General features: G+C 33.7%; 1 protein-coding gene across 1 annotated transcript; it reads right to left on the reverse strand.

Annotated features, from left to right (window-relative positions):
* Positions 1-8,120: 8,120 nt before the first annotated feature.
* LOC127281455 (uncharacterized) lies at positions 8,121-13,958 on the reverse strand. The gene is made up of 10 exons (XM_051305172.1): positions 13,859-13,958; positions 13,284-13,681; positions 13,068-13,138; positions 12,768-12,996; positions 12,560-12,685; positions 12,018-12,461; positions 9,764-11,904; positions 8,781-8,907; positions 8,487-8,626; positions 8,121-8,393 (listed from the first exon to the last, which is right to left on the reverse strand). The coding sequence occupies exons 1-10, from the start codon at positions 13,915-13,917 to the stop codon at positions 8,208-8,210; spliced, it is 3,921 nt and encodes a 1,306-aa protein (XP_051161129.1). The 5' UTR covers positions 13,918-13,958; the 3' UTR covers positions 8,121-8,207.
* Positions 13,959-14,165: the final 207 nt, after the last annotated feature.

The following is a 14,165-nucleotide window of genomic DNA, read 5'->3' on the forward strand; positions in this document are numbered from 1 at the left end:
TATACATTTTATACGTATATTACGTCGAAAACGTATTATACGTACAAAACTTCGTGTGACGCGTCACAACCCATCACTGCCACTCGCCATTTGTTGTTATAATTCTTGTCAACTACCGCACCCTGCTCTAGTGAAAATTTAGTAACTTCTATTTAACAATAATTTATTGTTAAATAGAAGTTACTAAATTTTCACTAGAGCAGGGTGCGGTAGTTGACAAGAATTATAACAACAAATGGCGAGTGGGGAAAATGAAAACCAACCGGCGCCGTAACCATAGGTAAACGCGTTGTATAAACAATAATAATGACACAATAATCCTAAGTAACGTTTCAAATTTTTAAATTACATTGTAATTGACAATTTTAGTCATTTTATTTTGTTGTTTGCTCATTCCTTCTGTTATTTAATACATTTTTCTGACACTATGAAAAGTTTTGGGTTATGATTTTAGCATTTATTACGTTTTATTGAAAAATTAAATATTTATTGCAATTTCACTTTACTATGTAACCAGTGTAATAAAACGAAATAAACTGTAGTGGCCCAACTATGCGCTGACTCTCCCCTACGTAATATATTTAGTCTTGTCGAGGAGAGTCTGGTTATGACCGTCTTCTAGTATAGTCCTGTTTGTTTTTAAATGTGAGGTTTCCTCACTTTTTGTTTGGTCCAAAATTTTTGTGTTACAAATTAAATTTGCTCTTAAACTCTGTGTCTGGTTATTTATTTATTGTTAAATGTGCTGAATATGTTCAGATGTTCGTCCATTTATTTTATTGAGTACTCTAAATAAACGAACCATAAATATTTATAATTTCGGAGCGAGCTGTTGGCGGCATTTTCGACAATCAGCTGTTTGTTTTATCCGGCCGGTGTTTTGCACGTGTTGCTGCATTCTGCTGGAGGCGCCAGAATTTAAATTGGAAACTGCAAGTGGCTGGAGTTTTTCATTTTGTGCACCGATTTTAATTAATATCTGAAGTTGATAAGGCTATTGAGGTTTTATAATTGGGTATTGTCGTCCTTCGTTACTCAAGGTCAGTCATCCTTTACAAATCCTACACGTCCCTTTGGGTAAACAGTCTGTCAATATTATGAGCGTCAGCCTGTGTCAGACTTATTTTCCCGATTAAGTGATTTTAATTTTACGTATTATAAAATTTCGATATATTTTTAAATTTGTAGTTGGTGAAGTTTTCAAGTTTTTAGTTATAGTGATTTTCATTTTATTTTATATATTTCGAATTTACTTGACTTCTTCGCTAATTTTTGATTAATTTTAATTATTATTACTCCAGGCTCACTCACAGCTTTAACTTTTATTACTTTTTTTTTTTTTTCTCTTTTTTGTTATTATTTAAATTCTTGATACCTTGTTTATGTCACACCACACATACATTTCAAATTGCAGCCAATTATTTTTTAATTTTTTATATTTTACATTACCACTTTCACATTCCGCCCAAAGGGATTAAAGCCTTTTTTTATATAATTTGTTTACAACTACACATACAAGACCTTATATTTCAATGTGTATTCAGTCGTTTTAATTTTAATTACATAACCTGCTTATTTGTATATATTTATTTGCTTTATTGCTACTTGTTTTATTTTGTTTATTTCTGTTTATTTTATTTATTTGCTTTATTGCTATTTGTTTTATTTTGTTTATATCTGTTTATTTTATTTATTTTCGGTCTTTTGACATATTTATTTATACTCTAATTTAATTTATTTTTGTGTCAATTATTGGCTTGATTTTTGTTTATTCTGTTTTTAGCTTATAAGTTCTCACTCAGTAGATGATCTTTATTTCTGTGTTACTTTTTAATATTGAGTGAGAATTTGGGCCCTCATTTGGTGTCGCCTTGTTCTTCTGGGTTCGGGCTTAATAAATCCTTTTTAAGTCAAGATATGGCTCCAACAACACCTAGGAAGCTAACCGCTCCGGCGGCCCCCGGTCTCCAGCGCGCTGCAATGAATACTAGAAGTCGATTTCCTGGTCGTGGTAAACTTTCTGTTTGTATGGATCCCTCTATCGTCAGGCCAGGGTTGACATCTGGTCCTGGGTATGGTCTGGCTTCGGGGTCTACGGTGCCCTTTGTTCCTGTGTCTTCTTTGCCCGCTGGTTATCGTCGAGACTGGGTGAATCCTTCGCCTCCTGAAAACGGGTCAAACTTAACATCGCTTAAACAACCACATCATGTCCCCATGGAATCTGAACCTTCCTCCCCACTTGATGTCCCTCAAACCATGTTAACATCTGTCACTGATCCACCTCTACAGATTTACCCCCCTTGTGAACCTGTCTCTGGAACAGAGGCGCGGGATGAAACCCGGGCTACACTGGAGGCTGACTTACAGGTTTCTCCTGAACAGGAAAAACTGTACCCCTATGATCTTGAGTGGATTAACCCAGCATACACGGAGGATGCTAGATTTCAGCCCGATGCCCCTCCTCCTTTTACAGTCCTAGTAGAATCGACCACACCAAACCAGAAGATCGGTAAATATAATAGGATCGCTATCGCTGACTATTTCGAAGCACGAGTCAGCGACCCAGATCGTGTGGTCGTGGCTAACGGAGTTAATCAACTGCGTGTGACCTCCTCCACCTGGATGCTTGCCAACCAACTGCTCGAGTCCATGAAGGACAACGATCGCGGATACAAATTGTATATCCCCAGGTCCTTGGTTAGTAGAAAAGCGCTGGCACATGATGTTGATCTAGAATTGTCCCCTCTGGAGATTTGTAATAAAATGGAGAGTGAAGTAATTCGGGAGGTAATTTCCATTCGTAGACGCACAACCCAGGATGGAGATCTGTCGGGGCAGATCGAATTGATCTTTTCAGGAGTATCGATCCCGGATTCAATTTTTATCTCTCGAGCCCTCTTCAATTTAACTCTGATAGTCACTCCTCCGAAGCGATGCTATAAGTGTCAGAGATTTAGGCATTTTCGTACTCAGTGTCGCTCGACTTTCTCTAGATGCGAATACTGTGCAGAGAACCACGCTAGGGATGATTGTCCTAACCCGAATCGCACGGCACACTGTGCCAACTGTGGTGATAATCACATGTCCTCATTAAGGGAGTGTCCTTATTATAAATATGAATATTTAATAATGAAGCGCAGGCGTGAGCTCAATGTAGGTTATGACAAGGCGGAGGCGCTCTTGTTGAGTGAGGGAATTGCTAAGCCGGGTTATGAGGTGGTCTGGCAGCCCACGGTGGGGCTTGTGGAGGACCAAAGCAATACTTCTCAGACTTCGCAATCCTCTTCTGGTCCAATGGATACTCGTACCGATATTGATACGCTTCAACCGCTTGGTGGTTCTGGCCACCCTGTGGAGACTCTAAATGAGGGCTAATTTTCTACTTAGTTTTATTTTCTGTTATACGTCTCCCATTTATCTCCTATTATTTATTTATTAACTTATATTGTGTTTTACATTCATAAACAAACTAGTTACTTGGTAACATATATTTTAATCTCTTTTTAGTCTTTTTGTTTTAAATATTTTATCTAGTGAATTTTAATCTGTTGTTTTAACCTATTTGTACTACAGAGAACAGCTGTCAACTATTTATTTTACGTTTTATCTGTACGTGTGGTTTATTCGGTTGGTTTTACGTCTAGCTCACATAATTTCTGAGTGCTGTCCACGTATTTGGATCTGTATTGTGGCCTCGTTGTCTCTATTTGTTTGGAGTTTTTCTTTCTTCCGGGGTTTCCCGTTAATTCCAATTATGCAAAGATCTAGTACAGTTCATAAATCGCTAGTTTTGATTTTGTGGAATGCTCGCAGCATCATTCCCAAAAGAACCGAGGTGGACTTGATTTTGTGGAAACATAACCCGGACATTCTTTGTGTCACGGAGTCTTGGCTCTCAAGTTCCAATGTCTTTGAGGTCCCCAATTATATTAGTGTACGACAGGACAGACCCGCTGGTAGGGGTGGCGGTGTGCTCATTCTTATACGTAGAGAGATAGCGTTTCAGATCTCTTGCGCTTTTTGTTATTCAACTCGTAACCTGCAGATAGACGTTGCTTCAGTCTCGATTGGTTCCCTTTTTGGTAAGACACAAATTACATGTCTTTATGCACCTCCTGGAGGAGATGTTACAGCTGAACAGTGGTCTGATATATTTGAGCGTCTCCCAAGGGCAAACAATCACATCTTCTGTGGTGATTTTAATTCTCACCACACTTGTTGGGGTGATGTTTCTTCTAACGTGAGAGGGTCTTCCCTACTCACCTTTTCTCTCCAGTCTGATCTTTTTGCTTCGAATGATTCTTCTCCTACTAGATTTCAGGATGCAAATGTTCTGGGAAGTAATCTAGATCTCATCTTCTGCTCGCCTGCTGTGTTGCAAGCTTCAGTCACCACGGTAATTCAAGATACTTTCTCTTCCGATCATCTCCCTGTCCTGCTTCTGGCTGACATCGTTCCGAGTCGCGCGTCCTCGACCAATAACAGATTCTGTCTTAAACATCTTGACTGGTCCAGTTTCCATAACCTTCTGGAACAATCAGTTCTTGAGTTGACGACGCAGCTTTGTGGTGGCACACTCCCTTCTGACATCTACAATTCATTTTTAGATTCCATCGGAACTCATTTGCGGGACAGTGGCGCCTTCATTCCTTGCAAGGATTCTTTAAAGCCATTCTCCAAACCACTCTGGTGGAATGAGGAATGCGAGGACGCGTTAAAAAGAAGACGGGCGAACTATGCCTGGTACCATAGTAATCAAACTGCAGCTAATCGAGCGGAATTTAAAAGAATGAACAGCGAAATTATACACTTTCTCAGAAAGCAGAAGATGCTGGGTTTTAGAAAATTTTGTGAGGGCATCTCTCCGACAACGGGAATATCAACGCTTTGGCGTACAATCAGAGCGCTCTCATCACGCTCTGCTCGACTGAATACTGATATCTCCTCGGATAGTTCCACTCCTCAAATGGCTAGGCTCAGGGAGGAGCTTATCCGAGAAGATATTCCACCGGTGGAGATTCCTTTTTTGGAAACTCCGTTGACCTTTGACACTGAACTCTTCCCTCTGTTCTCGAAACAGGAATTTTGTGCTGCTCTAGAGCATTGTAAGTCTGGGACTGCCCCCGGCCTTGACGGTATCACTGGCGAAATTATTAAAGGCCCAGGTCCAGTGGCGCTGGAGTTTTTGCTGATATTGTTTAATCGTATATTTTTGTACTCGTCGTTTCCGGAATCTTGGCAGAGAACACAAGTTAGCTTTATTCCTAAACCTGGGGGCAAGGGCTTTAGGCCCATTGCTCTTACTTCGGTTTTTTGTAAAATTTTTGAGCGCTTGATACAGTTTAGACTTGAGCATGAGATAGAAAGGAGGAGAATAATCCCTATGCACCAATATGGTTTCCGTAAGAACAGGTCTGCCATTGATTGTGTAGCTGCTTTTGTTACGGATGTTACCAATGGTTTTGCTCGCTCGCTTAATACGTTAGCTATTGCTATTGATATTAAGGGAGCTTTTAACAATGTAAAACCGGCTGTCCTGCATGCAGATCTGTTGGATTTGGGAATTCAACCGAACATCATAAATTTTATTACATTTATAACGTCCAAGAGGTTGATCTCTTTCTCGGCGGACGGCGCTAATCCAAGAACTTGTGGCATTGGGGTACCACAGGGAGGTGTTCTTTCCCCTCTTCTATTTAACATATATTTGCGCAAGTTGGAGAGGTACCTTCCGGTTAACATGAAATACGTTATGTACGCTGATGACCTTTTGCTTTACATTAGTTTTGGGAACTCGGAGAACATATCTGCGGTTGTTACGGACGCCCTGAGGGTGGTGACAGCCTGGCTGCTTTCGATTGGCCTAGAAGTTGCCCCTGCTAAGACCTCCTGTTGTATTTTCTCTCGATCGCGTTCAACATTCGAGGACGTCCGTGTTTGCGTTGGTGACACAGTGATTCCTTGCTATTCCACCTTAAAGCATTTGGGCATTATGTTGGACAAAAAGCTGAATTGGTCGGCTCATATTAGGATGTTGGCGGATAGAGCCACTAAATCCTTGGCCATTCTGAGGATTGTCTCGAGGGTGACGTGGGGGACTTCTCCCACGCTCGCCCTTGTGGTTTATCGAAACTTGATCAGGGCTATTTTGGATTGGGGCTCCCCCCTTTTTGCGGACTCAGCCGCTACTACTCTTAAGGCCCTGGACAGAGTGCAGCATTCAGCTTTGAGAGCAGCATTAGGTTGCATGAGAACTACTCCGGTTATCGTTCTTCTGTCAGAGTCTGGCGAACCCCCACTCTCGTTCAGGAGAGTCTTTCTTTCTAATGCCTTTATACTTAGGAATTACTGCTGGTCGGATAATCCTCTGATTCCGAAGCTCCTCTTACAGTGGGGCTATTCCACCAGGTCCAACTTCAAGTTGAATGTGTCAAGACTCTCGCTCTTAAATGCCTTCTTGAGAGTCTATCCGGTCATCAAGGATTGCTTCAGAACGCGTAGACCGTCATATTTTGATTGGTCTTGGGGTGTTTTAACATCTTTTCCTCATTGTGATACCACGTTGGGTCTTGAGGCGTCTGTCCACCCTAATCCCGAGGGGGCCTTTCGTGAATTGATCGGAAATACATATCCCAACTCTTCGCTGATTTACACTGATGGTACTTATGATCCCTCCAGGGGCTTGGCAGCTTCGGCATTTTATGTGGAATCGAACAACCTTTTTATGGGCATCCCTTTACAGCCCAACGTTTCCATCCTCACAGCTGAATTATATGCTATTCTCAGAGCAATACAATATTCTATTAGGCACTCTTTACCAAATCCGCTTATCATCTCCGACTCTCTGTCAGCCATCAAACGCATTTCTAATTGCTTACTCTTTAAGAAGGGACCTGATCTAGTCTATCGTATACTAGAAACTATCCCCATGGTATTTCCAATAACTTGCCCCACTGGTATACGGTTTCTATGGGTTCCCTCGCACTCTGGCATAAAAGGAAATGAGCGAGTTGATCGCATTTGTAAGGTGGTTAATAGAGAAGGTAATAGAGTGCACATCTTGAATTCTGTGTCCGATATACGTTACTTGGTTTTCGAACCGGACAGACTGGCCTGGCTGTCTTATCAGTGGCCTTTTTCTGATAGAGACCTCTTGGGTCATAGATACTTTTCTCGGGTTGGCTTTAGTGATGTCAGACCCTGGTTTGACGATATTACGTTGCCGCGGAGTTGGGTCAATCAGATCACCAGATTGCGTACGGGTCATGTTTGTACCGCCGAACACTTTCAGAGAATGCGCTGGGATGTGGACACGGGTTGCCGGTGCGGAGCGGATTTAAGGTCTTTAACACATATTTTGTTTTCTTGTGCCCTGTACGCGCAGGCGCGACCGAGATTTTTGAACTTCTTGCGCGGAAGATTTCCGGACCTGGAACCCAAAGCGGCACCAATTGATGACCTGATTTGGAACCCGAATGTGGAAGTGGTGAGAGAGCTTGGGGGTTATCTTTGCTTCGATGGTCAGTTCGTCTGATGCAGGTGCGAAGGCTTTAGGCGAGCGGCAACGCATGGTTATGCATTTGGTCTGCCGAGACTCTATTTTGTAATCCGCTGACGTTTATTCTAGAACGTCAAGGATTCGGAAAGATGCCTCGATTGTTTGGGACCGATGCATGCTCATCGTTGGGGCCGCCTTATATTGGCAAACTTGCACTTTTGTCCCTGTTCTCTCTCCTGTTCGACAATATCTCGACAAGATTTGCAACGGGTGAACGGACCATTACTTCCACCTATAGAAGTGTGCACTGTGCCCGCAGCTCTGTGGACTCTTCGTGACACATTTCGAGTCATGCACCTATGTGAAATTTGAACACAAATGACAAACTTTTTCTTCTCTCACATGTATATAGTTCTGACACTCGGCTAGGCCTAAAGTCATTTAAGAAGAAGAAGAAGAAGAAGATATAAATATCATGAATTGAAGTTTGATTCAAAATTCCGTGCATTTGGACGTTAATAGGTTTATTATTTGATAGATTTGTCAAAATAAAGAAAAATACGCAAAGTAGGCTTTTGTGTAAAAATAATAAAAATGGTTTTTCTCAAAAAGCCCTCCGCCGATGATTTTAATTTTTCTTGTAAAATAAATTTGAAAACATGTAGATTTAAAATCCGCAAAAACATTTGCAATTTAAAATTTTAAAAAATTAAAATATTTGATAAGGTTCCAAAATGTGTCCATTTATCTCCTTGTCTGGTAAATAAGTAAAAAATGTTTTTTTAAACCATAAACAGGGAAATTTTCCAAATTCCATGCTATTCCATAAATTTGCAGATCTTTTCACTCTGTCTTCGCGTATTTGCTTGTAAAAAAGTTCCTTTAATTCAGCAATCTGCAGCAATAATTAATATAAATTGTATTATTGAAGTTATATGTTTAATATACCTATATAATTTTTTAAATCTTTATAATACTATATAAATACCTTGCGTTTAAGGCTTAAAATATTTTCAAAATTTAATTCAGATTTTTCCTTTTTATTTAAATTAATAGACATTGGTTTTAATAATGAATTAAATAATTTTAATTTTGTCCATGCTTGCACACTTTGTTTTAGAAGTTTTTCTATATATATAGGAAATATTCCAGAATATCAATTATATATATTATACTTTAAAATATTTTATAAATATATTAATTAAAAAAATTAGGTATTTATTAATTGTGATATTGCAGAAATTTCAGTATTACAATTTTAATAATGTTATTTTTCATGTACCTTTATCCTGATCCGAAAAAAATACTCCTTTTCTATACATTATCCAATAATTTAGTTGAGGAAAATCAAAACATCTAGGCAACTTGGCGAATATAAATCCCTCATAGGCCATTTTTTTAAGTTCATTCTGTGAAAAAAATTATTTTTCATAAAACAAAATATACAGTATCATCAAAAATTCAGCTATTTTTTTTATGAATCATAAACATCTTAAACGCAAAAATTATTTAATACATTGATAATATTTCAAAAATAGAATGAAGAATAAATAATAAAATCCTTTTTATTATATTAAGTTCAAGAACGACCGATACCACCACAAAATTTACGTTTTCTTAAATAAATTATTTACAGTTTTTCTTCAAATTTTAAATTCACATGCATAACATACATATGTATTCGAAAAAAAAAATTTTTTTAAAGTTTTTTGCATTAATTGTGTAAAAATGCGAATCTAAGTCATCAAACATGATAAATTTGTTTTAGTACATTAAATAATACAACATTAATTGTAAAAATTTTTAAAAATTTAATTTAAAAAAAATTAAATTAATATAATTTATAATTATTACTACTGTTGAAATATTTAATAGTTATAGAAAATATTTAGATTCTGATCGCATTTTTAAATCTGAATTGCGTTTACTTAATTTAAGAAAAAAAAAAAATTTACAACAAATATTTCATTTTTTCAAACTGCATTGTGTTTGTTCGTTAGGAGCGATAATTATAATTCACATTTTTATGAATTATTATTTAATAACAATTGTCATTTTATCCATAAATAAAAATGATCTATAAAATAGTAATGAAATAATAATTTAAAACATAAAATAAATATACATATGAATAAACTACAATACGTAAAGAACATAAAGTACAACTTCAATCGAGCGAGCGAGGAATATATCCCCAGTAATTATTAAAGCAAAGACACATATTAATTAACAAAAGTAAAAATTCCATAATAAAAAATAACTCACTGTTACTAATTGCTTTGTGTCTAATTCGTTGTCAATGTGTTTTTTAACTGTTTTAATTTCCGTATTTGATAATAAATTTTGATGTGTATCAAAAACATTTAGTTGGATTTCATTTCGTTTTTGATGTAAATCTAAAATTGTTTCGCCATCATTATTTGTAATTAAATGATTAACTGTTTTTGAATTATTTATCACATCTTGTCTCTTTTTTATTTCATTTTCATTTTTTCCTTTATTTTCAATTTTATTTCTTTCCTGCTGTATTTTATATTTCTTACTGACATTTGCAAAATCATCTAATTTCTTGCTGTATTCTTTACTATTTGATTTTTTATATTTCTCTAAATTTTTAAATTTTTCATTGTTTGCTATTTTTTTATACTTTTTAGTACCCATTTTTTGTCTGTGCTTTTTGTTTATATTTTTAATGAAATTTTCTGGTAATGTTTCTGGCCGATTCTCGTTATTTGAATTTGAAATATGAGAAATGCTTGTTTTGCTTTGTTTTGGTGTTACAATTGGTGTGTGCATACAAACTCCATTAACAAGATATTGAAGAGATCCCATTTTATAATTTTCAGCCACTCCACTTATACAATATTGTATTTCATCATTTCCATTTTCTTTTGAAATATTCCTTACACCCGATATGATAAATTTTCTATCCATTTCCATGGGTCGTAAAATACCAGCAATATGAGTGATTGGTACTTTTTTATAAGATTTCAATCTTTTTTGACGATTTAACCATTTTTCGTTCTCTTCATTTTTCATAACAATCTTCCTTTCGTATTTACATTCACAAACTGGTTTTTTAACTTTTAAATTTCTGATCTTTTTTTTATGATAATTTTTATTGGTAAATTTAGAATTTTTCATACAAGATGATGAATTAGAATTTTCATCTTGAGTATAAAAATCAATTAGACACTGATCTTTTAATGCATCGTTCAATTTATTAGAACTGAATTCTTTTCTCTCAAATAATTGATTTTTATTTTCTGTCGGATAAATTTCATTATTTATTATTTTGGCTTTATTTTTAACGCAGGTACCATAAGGTGATTGATATAATTCATATTCAGGAATATATTCCTCACTTTTTCGAGTAGAACTATCTTCACGACAATGACATGGTTTACCGCCGGGTTTTATTGTTATTGATTCAATTGGACGAATTGGATCTGTAAGGTAAATTAATGTTTTTTCAGGTGCCGTTGGCTTTATATCTAATTCCATTTTACAATTAAAAGATTTATCTTTTTTTGAAATTTCATTTTTTTCTGGAACAATTGCAATATTGCTTTTACTTTTTTGAAGCTTCTTAAAATTTTCAATATCTAATTTATTTATTTGCTCATATTTTAATTTATTAGATCTACTTTTTCTCTTTGATTTATGTACTCCTGCCGATAGATTCAGATTCTGATTCACTTTAGTTTTATTTTTACTTTTTCTGCTTTTATTTTTAATTTGATTATTTTTTAAATCTATTTTCTTGTTTTCTTTAGAATCGACTCTATTATTATTTTCTTTTAAATCAAATTTATGTAAAATTTTTTCGAAATTCCTTTGTTTTTCTGGGTGTTTGGGTTTATTTATATTTTTAAATGATGAAGTTTGTCTCTGCGTAAAGTTGAAATTTTTTTCATAAAGAATTTGCATTTCTTTTGATGAAGGAGAAGCACTTTCATTTCTATTTGAAATGAACTTTTCTGTAATTTTATCTTTAGAAGTTTTGGATATATCTTCCCTTGTTTTTTCTTCTATTTCTACTTTTTCTTCTTCCTCTTCTAATTCTTCTATTTCTTCTTCTACTCTTTCTTCTTCATTATTAATTGTAAATCCACTTGTGAAATGATCAGATGAAGTAAAATGAAGCAAATCAGTTTTTTTGTCTTGCTTGCATTTACAACAATTATCGCATGCAGAACCAAAATTTACGAGTTTCATTGTAGCTTCGACACTTTCAATCAGCTTATTAGCTTCTTCTTCAACTTTTAGAAATTCTTCGTCTACATTTTGTAACCATAATTGCCAATTTTTCGAGAGATACTGTCTTCCTTGGGGATAAATTTTTTTGGGACTATCATTTTTGGCAAATAATTTCTCATTACTGTTATTTGATATTACTTTTGTACCTGTAAAAATGTGGAATAATTTTAGACTCAAATACTGTAATTTCGAATTTTATTTTCTAATATAAAAAGAAGATTTTAAATATTAAAACTAATATTGTTTTTTTTTGTAATACCAGAAACTTTGTTTTCTGCTGTTTCATCATTTTCGTTTAATTCAGTTAATAAATAATTTGAGTGTTTTTCTTTAGATACCGAAAATTTTTTGTGCATTATTTGTTGGTATGCTTTTCTTTTTTTAAGATTACTTTTTTTAAAATGATTTACATTTTTTTTCTTTTTACATCTAATTGATTCTTTTCTTACTCGATATTTTATTATTTTTTTAGTTTCTTTGTTCCTTTGTTCTTCATTAGTTCCAAATATTTCTTCTTTGGCACTTGCAAAAATTGAATATTTTTCATTCGGTGGTAAAATTAATTTTGGTTTTGGAATCATTTCACACTTTTTGCGCCATGCATTTAATTCTATTTGATATAAACGCAAATTTGGTGGTATAAAGATAGTTTCTTTATAAGGGCAATCCATTTTTTGAGGGTAATCAACTTTCGGTGGTTTTGCTGTATTGAAAATTGTATATTTATTCAAATTTTCATGAAAACTGTGTATTTTAAAATGAATCTTTTATCATCTTATTAATATTATAATAATGATTTACGTTTTGGTGGAATTTCAAGAAATTTGACTGAAGGAAGTCTTTCATTTAATTCTATTATAGCTTCTGGAAGACTCAAAAAAGCAATTGCGGATAATGTTAATTTTTCATTGAAATTGTAGTTATTCTCTAAATTGTAGAAAATTTAACAAAATTAAAGTGTATTTATAAATTTTAAAAATTTAAAAAAAAAAATAAATTCTAAACTTACTGTGACCTTCCGTTTCAAAATCAACCCCTGATATAATTTTATATATTTCTCGTAAAAATTCTGTAGGTCTTACGTTAGTTTTTTGTAGTAAGAATTTTATTTGATTTGGAACAATTTTAAAAAATTTGGAAACTATACCAATTTTCATAAGAATATTTTGCGTTCTAAATGTTGCTTTTTCTTTAAAATCTTCAAACAAGGCATTTTTTAATTTCATCAAGTGACTCATCTACCCCATTATAAAAATAATTAATCATATAGAAAATAATTTTATACATTTGTTATCTTATTTTTAAATACCTGTGAAATCGAAAAGTCTTGATACCAATGGGGATATTTTTTTATTTTATTTTTAATCTCCTTCTCTCTAGCTTTAATAGAATTTTAAGAATTTCAACGCATTTAAAAATAAATTTAATAATTTAGTATTGAAATTAATTTATATAATTTAAAAATTGTATTTAATTGAAATATTTAATAGAAGTGGATATAATTGAAATAAAATAAATAAATTACCTTTTTTTCTACTTATTTTAATATTTTTTTTCCACTCTTTTTTGAATGCTATTAATTTCTTCAATGCCTCCTTACTTATAATTTCTTGAATATCTTCCTCAATAAAATTCTGCAAAGTACCAGGAACAGATTCTGAATTACCTGTATTATTCCATTCTATTTGATCTTTAGAAAATTTTTGTTTAGCTTTATTCCCCTTCTTTTTGGAAAATTTAACTATATCTTCAAAAAATTGTGTTCTAAATTTCAGTACTGGACATTCATGAACTGACTCTATGGCTGTTATTGATGATTTAAATGGAGGATTCTTTTGATCATATTTAAATAATGGATCAAAATCACCATTTCCACAACAAAAGACAATTTCCTTTTTACCTCTTATATTAACGTTTTTCTTTCTACATTGAAAATTTAAATATCTTATAAACAAAAGGTATGAATATAAATTAAATATAATTAATTATTAAGGGAATAATATAATGTAACGATTAGAAGTTAAATAAAAAATCAAATTATATACAAAAATAATAAAATTATTTATTAAATATTCAATTAAAATTATTACAGTGTCATACTTTTTTTGTCGAGATTGAGATCGAATTGATATTTTAGATCTTATAGAGCTTTTAGACATTGTGATTAAAGTTTTTTGATATATCCAAAAATATTTAAATTATATTAATTTATTTTTTTTTACAAAAATTTTGTTGTTTTTTTTTTCATTTTGACATGTTAAATAATACGGAATTTGTAGATTTTTAAAGGTTCTATTTTGATTCTTGTTTGTTTATAAAATTCAAAAGCTTTGTTTTTTTCTATTTTGAAACTATCGCGCGCTAACGTCCATATTGTAATCGAAGTATCGAACCAAAGTAGCTAGTT

This window comes from Leptopilina boulardi, unplaced genomic scaffold (assembly GCF_019393585.1).
Source record: "Leptopilina boulardi isolate dan_hultmark-lab unplaced genomic scaffold, ZJU_Lbou_2.1 LbouV2_269, whole genome shotgun sequence".
NCBI classification, from domain to species: Eukaryota; Metazoa; Arthropoda; class Insecta; order Hymenoptera; family Figitidae; genus Leptopilina; species Leptopilina boulardi.

Bases quoted from the DNA above. Each gene is read 5' to 3' on its own strand.
- LOC127281455 (XM_051305172.1), bottom strand. From the start codon at position 13,917: ATGTCTAAAAGCTCTATAAGATCTAAAATATCAATTCGATCTCAATCT. The intron at 8,908-9,763 runs GTGAGTTATTTT...TTTTTTTCACAG, and splicing joins ACACAAAGCAATTAGTAACA to AATGAACTTAAAAAAATGGC. The intron at 8,627-8,780 runs GTACATGAAAAA...CTATATATATAG, and splicing joins TTTTTCGGATCAGGATAAAG to AAAAACTTCTAAAACAAAGT.